General features: G+C 45.4%; 1 protein-coding gene across 5 annotated transcripts in view; it reads right to left on the bottom strand.

Moving 5' to 3' along the window:
- Positions 1–19,236, bottom strand: part of LOC149326706 (ryanodine receptor-like) — a 542,398-nt gene that overhangs the window by 56,906 nt on the left and 466,256 nt on the right. For all 5 annotated transcript variants that reach the window (XM_089563500.1, XM_089563501.1, XM_089563503.1 and 2 more), the window contains exons 101-109: positions 18,244–18,314; positions 17,713–17,778; positions 17,563–17,642; positions 14,466–14,569; positions 13,952–14,009; positions 12,763–12,839; positions 10,002–10,081; positions 7,033–7,131; positions 5,076–5,173 (exon numbers count right to left, since the gene is read on the bottom strand). In XM_089563500.1, coding sequence (XP_089419626.1) covers positions 5,076–5,173; positions 7,033–7,131; positions 10,002–10,081; positions 12,763–12,839; positions 13,952–14,009; positions 14,466–14,569; positions 17,563–17,642; positions 17,713–17,778; positions 18,244–18,314 — 733 coding nt within the window. The remainder of the gene's footprint in view (positions 1–5,075; positions 5,174–7,032; positions 7,132–10,001; positions 10,082–12,762; positions 12,840–13,951; positions 14,010–14,465; positions 14,570–17,562; positions 17,643–17,712; positions 17,779–18,243; positions 18,315–19,236) is intronic.

Raw genomic sequence — 19,236 nt, 5'->3', positions numbered from 1 at the left:
CACATCATCGATCCTGGGGAGTGGGTATACGTCCTTTTTAGTAACATTATTCAGTTTCTTGTAATCAACGCAGAATCGCAACTTGTTGTCTTTCTTTTTCACCAGGACCACCAGCGACGCCCACGGACTTGTTGACGGCTGTATAACATCGTCTGCAAGCATTTCATTGACTTGCGTTCTAATAGCCTCCCGCTCTTTAGGCGAAACACGCTAAGGACGCTGACAAACTAGTGGTGCGGCCAAATCGGTGACGATGTGATGCTTGGCTACCGGCGTACGTCCGACCTTGGAGCTTGCCGCAAAGCAATCTTTAAAATCAAGAAGCAGCGACGACAAAAGGTTCTTCTGATGAGGTGACAACCCCGGGTTGATTTTGACCTTTTGAAGGGTGTTACGTGGTGCGGCATCGTCGCAAAGATTCATCTCTATGGGGCACAGATTCGGCAACCCATCCACGTCGTGGAGGAAGCCGACGGCCATTCCCTTAGCAAGGTGCTGAATTTCATTGGTGAAATTCATAAAAAAAAACTTTCGCACAGCCGTCATTCAGTTTGACAAGACCGCGCGCGATAGCCTCTCCCTTCCCAAGCAACAGCGAAGGGTGACTGTCCGCAATACCTTCGTAGTAATGAAACAAGTCGTTCCTCACCAACACCAGCACACTGGACCGTGGTGGCAGCATTAAGCCGTCTTCGACAATACGCAGAGCGTTGACTCCTGGGTCTTCTGTGTCACTGTGCGCCACGGCTTACTTTTTCGAAAATGTGACTCGCGCCTCATGTAGGTTCATCACAGCACTGTTTGCCTGTAGCAAGTCGAGGCCCAGGATCAAATCTCTCGAACAGTCGCACAAGACGACGAATTCACCGATGTAGACGAAACCACAGATGCCGACTTGGGCTATGCACCTTCCGGCCGGGCTAATGCGGTGACCTCCAGCCGTGCGAATGCTAGGGCCCAACCATGGCGTCAAAACTTTGCTCAATTCCTGGGCGAAGGCGTGGCTCATCACTGAATAGTTTGCACCAGTATCAAGTAAAGCGATCGCGTCAGTTTCGTCAATTATCACACACAAATCAGAAGTAGCGAGTTGGATGCTGCCGCTGCCCTGCCCCTTTGAGAAATCAGCGTATCAGTACATCGGCGGCGGAGGATCTTCAGTTTTCCCGACAGCAGCGGCCTTGCCTCCGGAGACCCGGAGACCGCTGGAATTAGTTTTCCCGGCGTGGACTGGGAGAACGCCGCTCAGGATAGCTGGCATCTCGGCGAGGGCTTGAGGAATGGTAACGCAGTGGAGATAACGACCTAGAATCATAGCGACCGTATGTCCCAGGCCTCTGATGGGCCGACAGATGAGCTTCAATTTCGAGTGGTCGTTCGCCGTTCCGGGGGCAAGGGTCGCCGGGCGCGAAACCACGCAGACCCACTCGGCGGTATGGGCAGGCCCTGTAAAGATGACCCGCCTCACCACAGTGGTAGCAGAGGGGCTGCCGGTCCGGTGCACACCACCCATCACATTTTCGTGGCCGCTGATAGACTGGGTGAGCAGGCACACGGGAAAGACCAGACTGCTGCACTGCTTGAGACGCGGTATTCACGTCGTAGCCTGACGTTGGGGCCCGGGAGAGGACAGATGCATAGGTAGGTCTGACCTCAGTCTGTCTAGGAATCTCAGAGAGTTGTTGCTGCTGCACTGCTAGGCACACCTCGTCCCGGGCGACTTCACACAGCGATGTAACAGACGGCGCGCTGGTAAGCAGCTGGAGGGCTTGTAATTCCTCCCTGACGATCGACCTGATTAGGTCATATAAAACGGCCACATCACTCCCTAGCGGCATCGAAGAAACAATGGGCCCAAGCATGCTTAAATCCCGATTGTATTGCCGGGCTCGTTGCAGGAGCGCCGTCTCCATGGTGGTTGCTTCTGTAAGAAATTCGGCAACAGTATGCGGTGGACTGCGCACAAGACCGGCGAAAAGCTCCTGCTTGACCCCGCTCATAAGGTGGCGAACTTCGTCTCCTCCACCATGGAGCGGTCAGCCTGCTTGAAGAGGCGTGTAATGTCCTCCACATACATGCGGACGCTCTCGTTAGTCCGCTGGTTACGGGAGTGAAGTGCAGCTCCAGCTTTCTCCTGGCGGTCTGTGTTGGGGAATGTAGCTAGGGGGTTTTGGCGAAATATCTCCCAGGTGGACAGGATGTTCTCGTGGTTCTCGTACCATGTCCTAGCGCAGTCCTTGAGCGCAAAAACACATTATGGAACTTATGGTCATCGCTCCAGCCGTTGTAGTGGGCGACCCGCTCGAAGGTCTCCAGCCAATCCTCAGCGTCTTCGAACACGTCACCGTGAAAAGATGGCGATGTTCGCAGTGGGTGGCAAACGATCAGCGCCAGGGGCCTGGTGTCAGTGAACATGTCAGTTGGACTCGGCAGTCGAGGCTGTGTCGTCCTTGTTGGAGGGGGAAGGGGCCCAAATTCAGGTGACTCTCCGCGGAGACGGCGGCTGGGTCGCTGAACTGGTGTGAGGTCTGTAGTGACGCTGTACGGAGTGCGCAGGTTGGGAAGCATACCCAGCACTGCTTGCTCCACCAGATGTGTAACAGTTTCAGTGCAATGTGTAACAATGTGTAGATGTATAACAGTTCCAGTCCCTTCCAGTGTAACAGTTTTTACACTGGAAGAGAACTGCAGCGGCTGAACACGGGCACCGAGAGCTGAACAAGTGAACGAGGGCACCAGAAAATGGACCTACACTTTAGCGTCGTCTACTTGTACCGATTGCACTTTCTTTCTTCTTCGACCTCTAATCCACGTATATAGGGGCTGGTTATATTCTGCGCATTTCTCTATCACCTGACTGATTGCGTGAATGTCGTCTATTGTCGAGTATCCTTTACGAAAGCCTGCCTGATCATTTGGTTGATAAGGTTGTCCTGACGCTATTAGCGATTACCTTAGTAAATACCTTGTAGGTAACAGGCAATATGTTGATCGGTCTGTAATTCTTCAAGTCCTTGACGTCTCCTTTGTTATTAATTACGATAATATTGGCATTTTTCCAAGCAGCAGGTACGTTCGAGGTCACAAGGCATTGCTTATAGAGGGTGGCTAGTTTTTCGAGCCCAATCTCTCCTCCATCCTTGAACAAATCTGCTGTTATCTGATCCTCACCAGCTGCTTACCCCTTCTGCATTGCTCCTAAGGCTTTCTTTACTTCCTCCTTCGTTACTGGCAAGATGTCTCATTGCTGTGCTCTACTGCCTCTCTCAGTAACATTCTGATTGCAATCGCTACTGCATAGATTTCTGTAAAACTCTTCGCCTACTTTAACTATCTTATCCATATTGCTAACGACACTGCCCTCTTTGTCTCTTATCACATACATCTGGTTTTTACCTATGCCTAGTTTTCTCTTCACTGCTTTTAGGCTACCTCCGCTCTTTAGAGCATGATCGATTTTCTCCATGTTAAACTTCCTGATGTCAGCTACCTACAGCTCTACTAGTTCTATTCTGTCTATGGAGTTAGAAGTCCTTATGCTTTGCCGTTTCTTAATCATATCTTTAGTCTCCTGAGATAGCTTCCGTCAAACCATCTTACCGCCTATTTCTACGGCGCACTTCGTAATTGTATCTGTGAGACGATTGTTCATTGTTTCAACATTACGGTCGTCATCTTCAGTTAAAGCGCAAAATCTGTTCTACAGCAAAATCCTGAATTCCTCTACTTTCCCTCTTAATGCTAACTCGTTAATAGATTTCCGCATCACAAATTTCCTCCGTTCCCTTTTCAAATCTAAGTTAATACGAGTCCTTACCATTCTGTGGTCGCTAAAACGGACCTTCCGAGGACCTCCACATCCTCTACCATGCCAGGGTGAGCGCACAGTATGAAGTCTATTTCATTTTTAGTCTCACCATTAGGGCTCTTCCATGTCCACTTCCTGTTGGCTCATTTGCGGAAGAAGGTATTCATAATCCGTAAATTATTTCTATCTGCGAAATCTACTAGTAACTCTCCCCTGCTATCCCTAGAACCTATGCCATAGTCACCTACCGCCTGGTCTCCAGCCTGCTTCTTGCCTACCTTCGCATTGAAGTCGCCCATCAGTACAGTGTACTGTGATCTTACTTTGTTCATTGCCGATTCCACGTCTTCATAGAAGGTTTCAACGATCTGGTCATCATGGCTTGATGTAGGCGCATAGGCCTGCAGCACCTTCAGCTTATACCTCTTATTAAGCCGAATTACGATAGCTGCCACCGTCTCGTTAATGCTATAAAACCCCTCTATGTTGCCAGCTATATCCTGATTGATGAGGAATCCCACAACTAAGCCCTATGACATCCCAAACTCAAGTTATTTAAGAATGCTGTTAGTGATTATGTAATCTAATTCTGCTGTACCAATACTGCTCTTCTACGTTTCTTTATTACTACCCACTCCTCACTGCAATGCTTCGGCCCTGAGAGTAAATAAATAAATAAATAAATAAATAAAAGCTGGTCCCCAAATGTGGAGGCATGCCCATGTATGCCAATGCTATGCCAATGGCTGTCAAAGAGAAAAAAGCTAGGAAAACAATAGCCAATCGGAACAGGGCATAAACACGAAGAAGCAGCAACTCCAGTAAGGTAACATCACCATTTCACTGCACAGGCAAACGAGACAAGCACTGCAATCAGCGAAACACACTGTATGTGTGAGCTGTGCTTTAGTTCAACACGACTTCCAGGTCGCCGTGTCTCGCCTGAAAAAAAAAGCAGGGTGCCTTTAGGCACAAAAGTGAAATGAACTCCTGAAGTAATTCGCCCAACTGACACTGTACCTGTTGTTTATTGTTTATACTGTCTGTTTCCACTCTTGCAGTGGCCCTTCCAAAGGAGACTGGTAGTATTGCTGGAAACTAACTTTTTAAATTTATTAGGTAGTAAGCACTTTCGGCAGGATGGTGAAACAACGGGGCATAAATTGCCAACAAAGATTTGTCAATCAATTGTTTTGTTCTGACTGTCAAAGCGTGGACTCCGCTAGGTGGCGCCAGTATAGCATCCCTCCCCGAAGGAGAGACTCACGGTGGCTTGGCCTCCTCTGCTCCGAGGAAGGTGTAGGGCTCCGCCTTGGCTGGGGGTTCCTCTGTGTCCTCGTTGGAGATGCTGCTCGCATGCTGCATCTGCACGGTTCACCTGGCGTCACCCCGACCGGCAGTGATACGGTTCACAGCACGTGATCAAAGTGATTCCTCTCTACCTTTACGTGGTGCACTGGCCACGCTTTGTGGCGCTGGTTGCAGTGACGTCACAAACCTAAATTTCATACAGCGGAGTTTAAGGTTTTCGCAGCCAAACCTCAAGAAAACTGCTTTTCTCTCTTGTGTTCGACCTATCATCGAATATGCGTGTATTGTATGGGACCCTGCACGTCGGGTGTTAATTGAATAACTTGAAAAAATTCATAACAGAGCAGCAAGGTTCGTCTCGGGCAGGTACGGGCTGTGAGGGAAAAAGCTGTCAGGATTTAAAAAAAAGATCACCATGTACGTATATGTATGCAAATAGCCATGTATACACCTCTGCTGTTTGTTGAGGAGGGTGTGGAGCAAAGCACTGCACTGATTAGAATGCAAGCTGTTTTTGTCCACCTGCAAACTCATAGAGCAATTTAAAGCAACGTGTGACACCCACTGTCTAATCAGCTGTAACAAGAGCCAATGCACGGATCTGTGATGAAAACAGACTTCACAACAAACCAAACAGCTGGCTGTTCACTTCAGAAAGATTAAAGGGATACTGAAGCAAAATCCTAAAGTTGAACAAAAACGCTGAAAATAGATTCTCGGAATGTGATTATACCGAAATCTAGTCGTCACTGCACATATTTTTCAGCGGATGGTTTTATTTTCGATGTTTCATGAGCGCGCGCCAAGCCCTCCCGGCCAGCACGAGGTGAAGAGCGTGACGTCATGGCACCCTCCCGCGGTGACAAATATGGCGGCGCCCTTCGATGCATGAAACCTCGCTTCGGACTGGTTGCGTCGTTGTTGCTGGCTTCTTCAGTGCGTTCACTAGCCACCGGTATTTTGCTTCGTCTCCTGTCGCCCATAAGAAAACTTACGAGTAATAAATTTGCTGTATTTTTTATTTAGAGTGAGGATTCTGCCCCCTTTAGGCTAAGAGGGGTGTCGGTTTGTTGACGACAATGCTTCCCCTCAGATGGCGCCACCATCAGATGGCGCCACTAGTCTGAACATCGTCGCGCTTCTGTTTTAAAAGTGAGAATGTTAGAAATGGCATAAGGTCCGAAAAAAGCAGCTGCATTAAGCAGACGTAAGCGTGCATACGGTTATGGTATGTAGAAAGCATCGATTAACATTTTGACATATCTGTGTACGCCGTGAGCAGACGACAGACATGGAAAAGCGCTAACTCTATGTGGAAAAGCCGCGAGTAGCGACGGCAATCGTGCTTCTGTGGGAACGGTGGGCACGCGGGTGTAATGACGTCTAGTCGCAGCTTCCCCAGGCGGCCACCAGGTATAACGATACGGCAATAAATCGCGAAAAAAAGCGTGTTATCCGCTTTTTTCGCTAAAATGCTTGTCATATTTATCAATTTTAACAGTCAAGCTCTTGTTTACATGCAAAAGAGCAGCTCCAGAAGTTTGGTTCAGTATCCCTTTAAATGTACTGTAGGAACACCAGACAAAAAGGGATAGCAAATGGGTGTAAGAAACATCTGAGAAGTTTAGGGGAGCAGCTTTCTTTATTCCAAGTGATTTGCTAACTATGGTTTATGACATATAGAGGCAAAGATCATGTACCACAACTTCACTGCTCATGCCTCAGAGTAATTCTCGCCAGAAACAAAACGCTAACACTCACTGCTTAATGTCACTTCACTAGAAGAGTCTCTCTTCTTACCATTACTATCCTCAATTTGTAAACCACCCGCCAAATTCAAGTACATGCCTCACAAAGCTAAGGACATGTGGCTGTAATCGATAAGAAGGGGAAAAAAACACACACACACACACCTCAAAGATGGCATCTTCACAGAAGTTTACGAAGGCCTCGAGCTTCTCCTTGTCGCCACCCTCAGTAACTATGCTGTAGAAGAAGGCCCTCTTGGACTCCTGAGCACACCAGAGAAGCACAGGTGGTCAGCACGGTATTATAACTACAAGAAATACGCTCCATGCACCTTCACAGCCAGCTGCAGACTGGAAAGTGTTGGCATTAAAGTTCAGTTCAAATTATGGGCAGCCAGTTTTCTTTAGTACACTTGATGTCGTCTGTCTGAAGAAGCCAGAAGTTTGGAGAGCATTGCAGTCTGCTGCATTGGGGAAATGCAAAAGCATTTGCACTTGACCGTCAGCCACTTTTTTTTTTTTGCAAGTCAGCGTTGTCTTTTGACACACATCACATGACCCTTGGATGACATAGAAAACTTTTTTGTAAGTCATTGTTGTCTCATGACACTTATCACGTGACCCTTGGATAACGTCAGCAACTTTTTTTTGCAAATCATCAATGTCGAACGTTAGTACACATCCCCAAGACACTTCACCGTGGCACAAACCACAACGCATTCACTTCGTGCTGCTCTAACATGCTTAAGCCAACGAATCCTTCGTGGCGTATGTGTTGAGTGCCCGCCTGCTACACAGAGGGCCAGGGTTCGAACCCCAGCGCCAGCGAATTTCTTTTTTCTAATGGTCATTTTCGTACGGGCATGCTCCGATGACACGCCCTGCTGACAGGTCCTGTGCAGGCTGCTCATGAGGCAAATGTTTTTGCATTAAATCTAACAGGAGTCCTTTTTATATCAACAGTACTTCTTGACAGCTCATTGAAACGTAACAAAATCACTCAGAAAAACATGAAAATTTCTCTCCATTCTCTCTCACACACACACACAGTACGGGGTGCCAAAATAACTAGACGAGTCACTGGCCAAGTATTTTGTTCCCAGATAGCACTCTTCCAGAGCCCCTAGATGCATAGATTTAATACATATCAATTAAACAAACCTTATCACTGTTAATATTATTATTAAATGACATTTCAATGCTGACAGAATGAGCAACACTCCCTATGTTCTGTTCGATGTCTGTGCATGTTTGAAAACCCAGGTGGCAGAAATTATTCCAAGGGGCTCCACTTCACTGTCCCTCACCATCATCATCATCAGCCTGACTACGCCTACTGCCGGGCAAAGGACTCTCCCATGTCTCTCCAATCAACCGTGCCCTTTGCCAGACGAGGACACCGTATTCCCGAAAACTTCTTCATCTCATCTGCCCACCTAACTGTCTGCCGCCCCCTGCTACGCTTGCCTTCTCTTGGAATCCACTCCGTTACCCTTAAGGACCAGCGGTTATCTGGCCTCAGCATTACATGCCCTGCCCAAGCCCACTTCTTCCTCTTGATTTCAACTAGGATGTCATTAACCCGCGTTTGTTCCCTCACCCACTCTAGCCACTTTTGCACATATAATTTTTCTTTCCATAGCTAGCTGCGGTGTCCTTAACTTAGGCTGAACCCTCTTTTTTAGCCTGCATGTTTCTGCCCCACAGGTGAGTATCGGTAAGATACAGCTATCGTATACTTTTCTCTTGAGGGATATTGGTAAACTGCTATGCACATTTCTGAAACATTCAGTTGCATGCACTATACATTAGCACAGTGCAAGTGACTTTTCTGGTGGTACGGCACCATTTTTATTCACGTCACAAGCGTGCTCGCATAATGAACACCCCCCCCCCCCCCCCCCTATTTTGGCTACTGGAAAGCAGTACTTTTCCTGCTCATGTAATAAATGCACCCGTTTCTTTTGCAGGACAGTCTGCTAATGATGATACTTAATGCAGGCAGAGGCCTATTTTCGAATGCCTAAAGAAGCACCCAATACTGTAAAGTGCTATTTGTCAACTGTCAAGGATACTACACCTCTATGCGTCTCCCTATGGGATGAAGTGCCATAAGAATGTCCTGCGTGGAATCTGAGAACCAACAGAAAGCACGTCTCTTCATTAAAAGTCGGTCACATGAGCAACCTGTCACGGCTGGGCTTTGCACTGAATACTGTGAGTTGTGCCAGAGTCAACTCCCCCTTTGGCTGCCACTGTGGGCCCTTTCACAAGTTACCCAGGTACTTCACAAGTTACCCAGGTGGTTGCCCAGGTACCTCCAGAAAAAAGGCCACTGGCGGCAGCGCAAACGAATCCATCGCCTGACACGCCTCCCACGTGATGAGCTGTGATCCTGTAGTCAATATAGCCAAGCGTCAAGCCACCGGACCGTCAACTGCGCCAGTATGTGGTAGCACCAAAACATCGGAGCCAAAACAAAGAAGGACGCCAAGGTTCGTGGCCGGCGGCGTGCCACCAAATGACCCCCGTTTATTCCGGTGACGATGTTTATATACACATGAAAGTGGGTGATGCTCGCGATGCATGATAAGAACAGCGCATGCATGATAAGACTAATGCTCTCTATACTTTTTCAAAATTTCACCAGCGCTGCGACTAGGAACAAGAACAGAGAAGGAAGGACAAGGACAAGCGCTACTAACAATTGAAAGTTTATTTGAAAAAACACAGATTGTATGCACACAACTGACAACCCAAAGCGCCTGCGCTTCCCGCAAAAAGCACGCAAAACAAAGTTACGAATCTAGATACAACTTTCTTTTGCGTGCTTTTTGCAGGAAGCGCAGGCGCTTTGGGTTGTCAGTTGTTCGCATATAATCTGTGTTTTTTCAAATATACTTTCAGTTGTCAGAAAGCGCTTGTCCTTGTCCCTCCTTCTCTGTTCTTGTTCCTAGTCGCAGGACTGGTGAAATTTTGAAGATGTACCAACTAGCTCAAACCACGATCTTGCCCTCTATACACAACAGGGGTTAAGTGCAATATTCTTCCAATCTGTTTGACTGACCAAGGTCAGTGCAATAATCCACTGTGGAATGCACGAATCAGTGCAAAGTCTTATGAGAGAGCCTTGCCTTAATCTGTGGTTTCTCCCACTGGTCAATGGTGGACTCCTTGATCTCGAAGTAGACTCGCTCTATCCGCTTGCTGCTGCCTGCAAACGAAAATCAGAAAAAAAGATTAGTGTTCAATCTGGTGCCCAGAGGCATCATGGTTTGAACGCAATAAAATATTGCACACAGCTTAGCACAAGTGGAACCCACTCCAGGTGTGTGCATTCCTTTTGTGTGATGGCTGACGTGGCCCGGGACTATATTATCGCAAAAGGTAGAGTGGGGGAAAAAAAAGCAGGCAAAAAAGTGCCCGCTGTCTTTCAAGGAAACAGGTGTAGGAGTTCACTTCATCTGCGCGCAGTGAAAGAGACGAACACAAAATTCAAAGTATATTTTTCGAGCAGAAAACTACCCCTCCCCAAGATGGAGGGGCATGGACCAAACCCAGAAAGAAAGAAGAAGAAAAGGCACTAAGCCAGAAAGAAAATGCATCTTCTGCGGAGAAGTGGCCGACATGGATCACACTTCATCAGAAGGAGCTCCAGAAAAAAGCAAGTGTGAAGATGATAGAGTATGGAATGAAGCATTAAGAAGCCCACATTCCAGGGTGCAAAAGGAACTGACCCAACTGGCAGCATCACTTGAGTTTAAGTGTTAGTCTAGCAGTAAGTAAACCCCCTACTCATCTCCTGGAGGCCTGCGTGCCGTGATGGAGAGGGTAGGCAGGGAGGGCCGGTTGAAAGAATAAAGTTATTCAGGACCGAATGCATCCCGAGGCCTGCACACCAGATTTCTGCCCACTCTTGCACCTGCACTGTGCAGTTCACCTAGATGACAATGTTGACCCCCCCAGTGTCTTCAAAACCATAGTGTACATGCGGCCATGTACTGTATTTTGCTCGAATAACAAACCCCCCTCCCCCGTTCTTTGTCACTGACAATTTACTTTTTTTCTTTAAAGCATTACTTTTACTTAGTGCACCGTCCTGTGCTTTTGTGATTCTACCTACAGGTGAGACCGAGGTTAAGCTGAATTTGCTGTCTTTGAATTAAGAAGAACGGCTGACTGAGCGAATCGGCATTCCTTCGCAATTCTTTTCAAACAGTGCTTCAGGACACACAGGACGGGTCCCCTCTAACGTGCTGCTTGCAAAAAAAATTACAACAGGCTTGAGAGAAGGCACAACTGGCTCCAAGAGCATCGCATGAACAGAAGGCACACACTGTGTCACTATAGAATCTATGCCTAGTCTGATCTACGAGCCCCTGTGACCACACGACGGCTGTGTTGGTTGAGGGTTCTCTCACGAACAGTGACTCTGGATGTAGCCACAGTGGTGGATACCGTGAAAGGTCCACTTGAAACTGCACCACAACCTGAGGCCCCGAGGCTTTCAAAACAGGTCTGATTTTGCCACTTGGATTCCTATGCAGGGCGATTGTTGTTAATTTTTGCAGCTTTTTATTCCAAAACAGTGAAAGATATGTTGGTCTGGTATGTGCAAGTGGATTGTGCAGCAAGGCAGACTTTATGAGTACTAAGCAGCTTTTTAATTTTTGATTTTAGAGCATAAGGTAAAACTGAGAAACTGGAGGCGGTCAACATCGAAGGCAAGCATAGTTGATATAAAATTGTCTGGATTGGAATTGGGGTTTGAAATGTCAAAGGGAAAAACTGAGCCTCTGAAAGCACATTAAGCTGCCTTGTCCCAAGTTGCTCATCGACAAAATGGCGTCGTTCGCATTTATGATGCAGCCCATACAAGCTAAGTTTATGTATTTTATGATGTAGAAGAAGTTTATATGATTTCAGCGACAATATTGTGCACATCGATAACAGTCTATGAATGTGCAATGTGGGAAAGTTAATGCTGAGGGGAGTCAGCACAAGACACGAGATGGGAGTCCCTATCCGGTGCCTGACGCGAGGTGGCAAGACACCAGTTGGCATGCGCAGAACAATAACCTGAGGGGGGGTGTCATTGGTGTGCAAGAAATATCAAGTCACCATTTTGTGATGCCGATGACAAGATAGTGCCACAAGGGTATTTCCATTTTTGTATTCAATTCTTATGCGCATGCCATCTTAGGTGATTTTTTTTCCAGAAGAAAAGGTGCCAGTTAGAACTGAGTGATTGCAATACTGTCAAAAGTTAGTTTTGTAACTGAGATAATTAACCGTCAATGATCAATTAACTGGGCAAGGGGAAAAAAAAATGCCTGGGATGTACAAGGCCACTGTGAGCAACATGCATCTAGTTTTGTTCGTCTTCTCATAAATGCTGCGCTGCTTAGTTGTACACGGACAAAGAAACTGGACAAACGCCGAGGTTAAGCGCAATCTACCAACTGAAGTTTTATTCCTTGGAATAGGAAAAAGGAAACACCAGCTCACGACGTAATCAGAGGATCGTGTAAGCACATAAAACATAACAGTGCACTCTAACAGCAAGAAGAACCATGACAATAAGAACCATGACAATAAGAACATATGAAAATAAACACTTTATCTAAGCCCAAGAATGAAATCGCACTCAACCCCCCTGCGCGCGCCGCGCATCTAACAGACACGCGCATACAACTAAGCAGCGCAGCATTTATGAGAAGATGTTCCAACTAGCCCAGTCTCAAGCACTTCTTAACTTTGTTCGTCTACAGCTTGCATTTGATTTTTCAGTCCTTGGCTCAAGTTAGCTGGGATGTCCTGTGAAATTGCAACAGATATGGCACTGCAAATGAAATCACTTTGAGTGAACACGCTTAGATTTTTCTTTCTGCTCACCCATGATTTCAATGCGGCCAAGGAACTGCTCAAAGTAGTTGAGGACGCTGCTGGCTGTCTCCAGGAAACGCTGCAGCCTGGTGGAAGACACAGAGTCACTCAAGTTAGGTTTCCCAAACCTTTTAGTCAGAATTTTAGTTTATAATGCACTATTTTTATCTAACCTTTCATACTGTCATGTGGTGTGGGGTACAACAACATGGTCAAATACATATAGGTTACAGAAAATACAGAAAAAAGGTCATTCGTATCATTGCAAATGCCCTGTTTACTGCTCACACTCAACCTCTTTTCACATCATTAAAATTAACTCCTATTAATGACCTATATAATTTATTGCTAAGTAAACGATATGAAAGAAAACTGAAAAATCATGACGCATTCTTTGATATCACAGCTAACTTACAGCCCAAAGCTAATTACTACCCAACGCGTAACAACGACGTCTGGTATGTGCCATCCTTCCGTACTAATTATGGTTGTCAAATGCTGCGACATACAATTCCAATTCTTCTTAATCGGCGCAATGAGCCCGGAGGACCTAACGGTACGGTTTTTTCTTACTGCAAGTTTTTTCCTCCTTTATCCCGTTTTCTTTTGTGATTGCTATCCTTCGTTTTCCATTTTTCACTGTCTTAGAGCGTTGCGTGTTAATCTTGCCGACTTCACCTGTCTATTATTGCAAGAGAATGTTCACTAATCTTTATTCAATATGATGTTTACCTACGCACTGTAGTCTTTCTTTATTGTCTTTTTTTATTGTTCTGTCCCTGTTCTGTTGCTGCCGGTTTTTATGTACGGGGGTGCGCCCCTCTGTCAAGCCAGTCATAGGCTTTTTGGGTGTACCCCTAACATCCCTGATGTTGAAATAAATGTATTTCCCGCACATGGTTCATATTCAAAATTCCTCAAGTGCGCTTTCCCGCATAACAATGTTGCCCAAAACAAGATGGCTGACCGTGCGTTTCCAGCTGAAACAAAGCAAGAAAGACTGGTTTTTTTGTTTGATTCTTCCAAAATACGTTTCTTACATTCTATCCACACCTTCAGCGCCTGTCCTGAAGCCCACGTAGTTCCTTTATAGCGAAGTCAGCCAACTTGTTTGAGGCAACATTGTTATGCGGGAAAGCGCACTTGCGGAATTTTGAATATCCCCTACTGCCAGAGAGAGACAGAGGTCAGTGCTCACCTGGGATCGTTGGGCATGTGCTCCGAAAGATTGGTCAGCAGGACAGCCAAGTTGAAGCCTGGAAGAGAGATTCCATCCCTCATCTATGCACACAGTTCCACAGCCAATAAAAAGCACAAAACTGTGATCTTGCTCTCACTTCAACAACTTCATTTCACAGGACTTGGGTTTCAAACATGCAATTAAATTTTTACTTGGGCATTATGTCAATCACTTCCAGTGTCAAGTGCAACCTAAAAACCACAAGTCAATACATAGCGAGACGCCGTAAGAAGCCCCAGCTTGAGGGGCAGATGTTAGAAAAAATTCTGAGTACTCGCATCCTAAAAAAATAGGCAACAGCAAGTACTTTGAAACACCGAACAGCTCAAGACACATTGCAATCAATACAGTAGCCAATGATATGGATGGATTAGGAAGTAAACCTCTTGAAATGCACTGAATTAACTGCCCTGTGCAAAAATATTTAGCCTTTCTAAAGAAAAGAAAAGATAACTGCCACTGCAAATCTTACCGATATCCTTGGCTGGGTTGTGGAATCGCTCCGTGAATTCACGGTAATCAATTAAGTCATCCATGTTGGGCTCACAGCAGCTCATGAGGAAAGCAATTTCATCCCTGGGAGGAATGAAGGCATCGCAACAAATAAATCAATGGCAACCGGAAAAGCAGCAAAGCTAGAAGCTGCAATACTGGCTGAAGTGGACCTCCTAGACTCATTTAAAACTTTTCATTGACCAGTACGCTAATTAAAGCCGTTTTACCATATTTACTCGAATGTGACGACTTTTTTCCAAATTTTTGTCTCTTAAAGCCTATCCTGCGTTATGAGCTTATCTTGACTAGCTGTTGGTGCGAATTCATGGAGCACATTATTACCAATTCCATCTTTAGTTATTTAGAAAACAATAACCTAATCTACCCCAAACAGCATGGCTTTAAGATAATACAGTAACGCAGCTTTTGGAAATAGTACATGACTTTGCCATGACAATTAATTCCGGAGATCAAGCTGATGCTTTTGATAGCGTCCCTCACTGTGAACTGATTAAAAAACTTTAACTTATTGGCATTGACTCTATCACTGTTGCATGAATATCAGCTTATCTTTCACTCCGATCACAGTCTGTATCTCCAAATGATGCTAGGTCTGACAGCCTTCAGGTGTTTTCTGGTGTCCATGGTAAAACAGCACGGAAAAACACGAGGACGGAACAAACACGGGGCTCTGAGTTGTGCCCATTGCTCTTCCTAGTCTATACTAACGACATCCCATCATGCATTGAGCCTAACGTAGCAGTGCAACTTTTTTGCAGATGATTATGTTGTCTACAGTACCGTTCGGTACCTGGACAATCATAACAGACTGAACCTGTCAGTAAACAACACTGAAAATTGGTGCAAAAAATGGGAAATGCGGTTCAATATCAGCAAAACCAGATGGATCAGCTTCACTCACACGAAGATACCGGACATATTCAGGTACAATTCAAGAGGCACAGCTTAACACGTTCCGACACAGTAAAGTATTTTGGTGTGACCTTCTCGTGCCCGTTAAAATGGGATGCTCACATTGATAATACAAGTGCAAAGGCATTCAGATAGCTCAATCGGAAACTGGCTACAGCACCATCTTGTATAAAATTAACCGCATATAAAACCCTCGTTAAGCCGATACTTGAGTATGCCAGTATCGTATGGTCCCCCTACCAGGTTTATCTAATCGACAAAGTAGATAAAATACAGTGCAGCACTGCACTCCGTTTTATTTATTCCGGATACTTGCCAGATGACAGTGTCACTGCTCTGTGCAAACAAGCCAACATTCCGACCCTAATATCAAGACGACATGTCACAGCCCAGAAGTTATGACGGTCACATAAACGTAGATAATGCAAAGTATCTCATGCCACCCTTGCAACATTCTGACCGGACAAATCATCTTAAATGCATCAGACCTTTTTCTGCACGATGTGACACATTAAAATATATTTTTTTTCCTTCCGCTCTTGAAGCATGGAACCGTCTGCCTGAAGAAATTGTGAATGTAGACTTCGTTGGTTTGTCTGAAACTAGAATTAGTTCTTTTTCACGAGTACGTCTACCTGCGATTATTTTGTGTTCCTTGCATCTGAGTGCTTTAATGCTTTTTGTTTGCAGTCAAATCAACTGTTGGCTGCTGCTTTTTTGACATAGCTTTATCTGCTTTGTACTGCCGTCTTCGCGCTCTTATTCTGCTTGTTTTTGTTTCTCTGCTCCGCATTATTAATTGAATTGAATTTTTTTTCTTCTGTGCTTTTTGTTGTACTTGCTCTTTGTTATTTTTACACGAAAATAATTACTGGCACATTTTACGTTTCATGCTCTTCATTTACCTTGCACTGTTTGCCTTGTGACCCACTCCTGTATGAGCCTGTAAAGGTTCACAGTATCTATGAATGAATAAAATAAATAAATGAATGACTGAATACCATGATTCGACTGCCCTGAAGCAGAGCTGTGGAGCAGCCATTTTGAAGCACTCCCAGCGAACTTTCGGTTTCCACGTTTTACAACGTTGTGTTCGCAGTGTGAGTGCCATGGAAGCCAAATCACACTCCCACCGCAGTCAAAACAAGTCAAAACGTCATCCTTTGTGTTCGACGAGATCTCCTGCTTCTCGTATCGTGGCATTGTGTTCTTTACATATGGTGTCTTTTGCGGTGTGGTTTCTTCAACTGTTACTGCCTGCTGCAGTCCCCATGATGGGCTCAGTATGGTGCTCTATGGCGAGACCCACCTCGATGTTATTCTTGGGGCGATGACATCACCTGCCTAAAGAAACCGTTTGAGGACAGGGTCATTCAAGAAATGCTCCGTATCGGACGACCTTAAAGGCGCCAAGAATGACATTGTCTGGGAGGTCAATAGCATGGAGGAGGACTAAGTTTCTGAGGACTCAGCCTCCGAAAACGAGGAACAGTGTTGTCCATCAAGTCCAATACAGGTAGGTATTAAGGCGAAAGCCTTTAATGCCTCATACTGTCGTTAGCAGACGCGTCGGCAGCCGTGTCGACAGACGCGTCGGCAGACGCGTTGGCAGGAGTGTCGACAGACGCGTCGGCAGATTCGTCCGCCTTTCGGCGTCACTGCTTAAAATGTTCAAGGTTCCAGCATGAATAAAGGCGCATCTGGTGAATGCATGGGCTTCATAAATAAAATAAAAGGAGTAAAGTCAAGAAAAGGAAAATAAAAATAAAAATGAAAAATAAACAAAAATAAAAACAAAAGAAAAATAAGCTGTGAAAATAAAAATAGTCAGAAATAAAATTAAGAAAAGGAGCAAAAAATAAATAAAAAGCAAAATATGAAAAATAAAAAGTAAATTAAAACAAACAGTGGCCAGGAAACACTATCGCCCTGCAGCACTTTAGAGAGCCTAAGCGCCCCCTGAATTATTTTTTTCCTGCTGGTCTCGCATTACATTCGTGGTTTTATTTTTTTTCCCACTGGGCAGTATCTAAAGTTGCCCCTCACATTACGTTCATGCCGTGTTACATTCTCGAGTAAATACGGTGAGAAATGTGAGCTCAGAGCAGTGACCATCACCTCATCTTGGAAAAGCAACGTACGGATTGTAAATTTTCTGCTGCTCCATGGCCTTCTGGAAGTCCTTGGGTGTGATCCAGCCCGAATTCTTGGAGTCGATTTCCTACAAATCAAGCGAGGGTGAGTGAAAAAAGACACTTGGCAGTGAACACCGTGTGGTGTAGGAAGCCCACCTGGAATGAACTTGACGAAGTGAGCTCCTTGAGTTTGAGGAACATGTCAAAGAACCGCAGGATGAGCTGCAAGGGCACAAAACCACAATCACATTGACGTAAGACACAGCATCTTGAAAATAATTGCACAAAAAAGTGCCACAGTACTTAAAACGCATACTAGAGTGATTTATGTTGTTGCCTGGCAGTAAATGAATAAATAACAATACTGCGGAACACCTGCTGTCAAAAGTTTACTAAGTGAGACATTATAAAAAAAAAACCTAATTTCATCACCGACTTTACTAACAGTCCAGAATCAGCCCCAATTCTGAGTGTAAAAATTACACAGTTCACAAATAAATTTCAAGGAATGAGCCCTGGATGCGAAGAAATTAAACTCGTTCATAAAAGTCGCATCCCATGACAGTGGATGCCCAAACCAGAGCATTGTGTCACAAAGCACTCTGCTGAAAAATGCCTACTAGCTCGCTGTGTTTAAAAACCACCTGGAGGGTTGTGCCCTGCCGGATGCAAAGCAAGATTTCTGACCTCAACATTTGAGGCGGATTCCACCAGTGTGTCCACCATCTGCTTCCCAATGGTGCCATTCATCACATTGCCTGCACAGAGAGGGCAGAGCACAGTTTCCAGTCATTTAACAAAATGCTCACTCATCAGCGTAGACCAGCGTCCCAAAACATACTTCCATACACTGGCCCAAATCGAATATTTACTACTGCCTTATGCACAAAACAATAAAAAATCAGCAGCTGAGCCATAATGAGCTATGTATATATTGTCACGTAGTGGTGACTGCAGTATGGCGAACAGGAAAACAGCGAGAATGTCTTCGAAACGCAACTCTTTATTCGGGCTGACTTGCGCCCGCAAAGAACTGAATCACTCGGCGGTGTCGGCCGTGCTCTTTTTAAAGCCGATAGCGAACCTTTGAGATAAAGCTTTAGAAGTTACTAGAACATTCTGGTGCAAACTAGAATCCGCTCCGTCCGGATGCGATCAATCGAGATAATTCTAGGCGCGCCTTGCGTCACAAACGAAGCGATAAAGCGACGTGCTGGCAGCCTTGAAGCATGAACAAATAAACACAACAAACAAACGCTACAAAGATTTGCGGCAATATATATTTGGCAATACAGTATAAAGCTCCTTAATTCAAGCAGAAAGGGGCCAGGGAAAGTGTTTGAATTGTCCAGAAGTTTGATTTATCGAATGACCCCTGAAAAACTCAACAACTGCTTGCACGACGGTATTTGGTGACAGAGTGGGCAGTGGATGCCTGCGTTACAGACAAGAATGACGCAACAATGGCCACTTTCCACCTTTCCATCAATGCTTTATTGCATACATACTGTTGGGAGCATCAAAGCAGAACTGTTTCACATCGTAAGGGCTGTGGCGTTATCGCTCCTCGTGTGATAGTATCTATCGTAGCAAGTACACATGTACTCTTGTGATGCTCGGCACATGCGTAACGTACTCAGTGTCCGTGTATATACTTGTCATGTTGCAATAAAGGGGGCT

The sequence above is a fragment of the Amblyomma mixtum genome, chromosome 10, assembly GCF_055824585.1.
Source record: "Amblyomma mixtum isolate Tamu chromosome 10, ASM5582458v1, whole genome shotgun sequence".
In the NCBI taxonomy this organism is placed as follows: Eukaryota; Metazoa; Arthropoda; class Arachnida; order Ixodida; family Ixodidae; genus Amblyomma; species Amblyomma mixtum.
The sequence above is the reverse complement of the archived record's forward strand: the minus strand, read 5'-3'. Positions and strand labels throughout refer to the sequence as shown.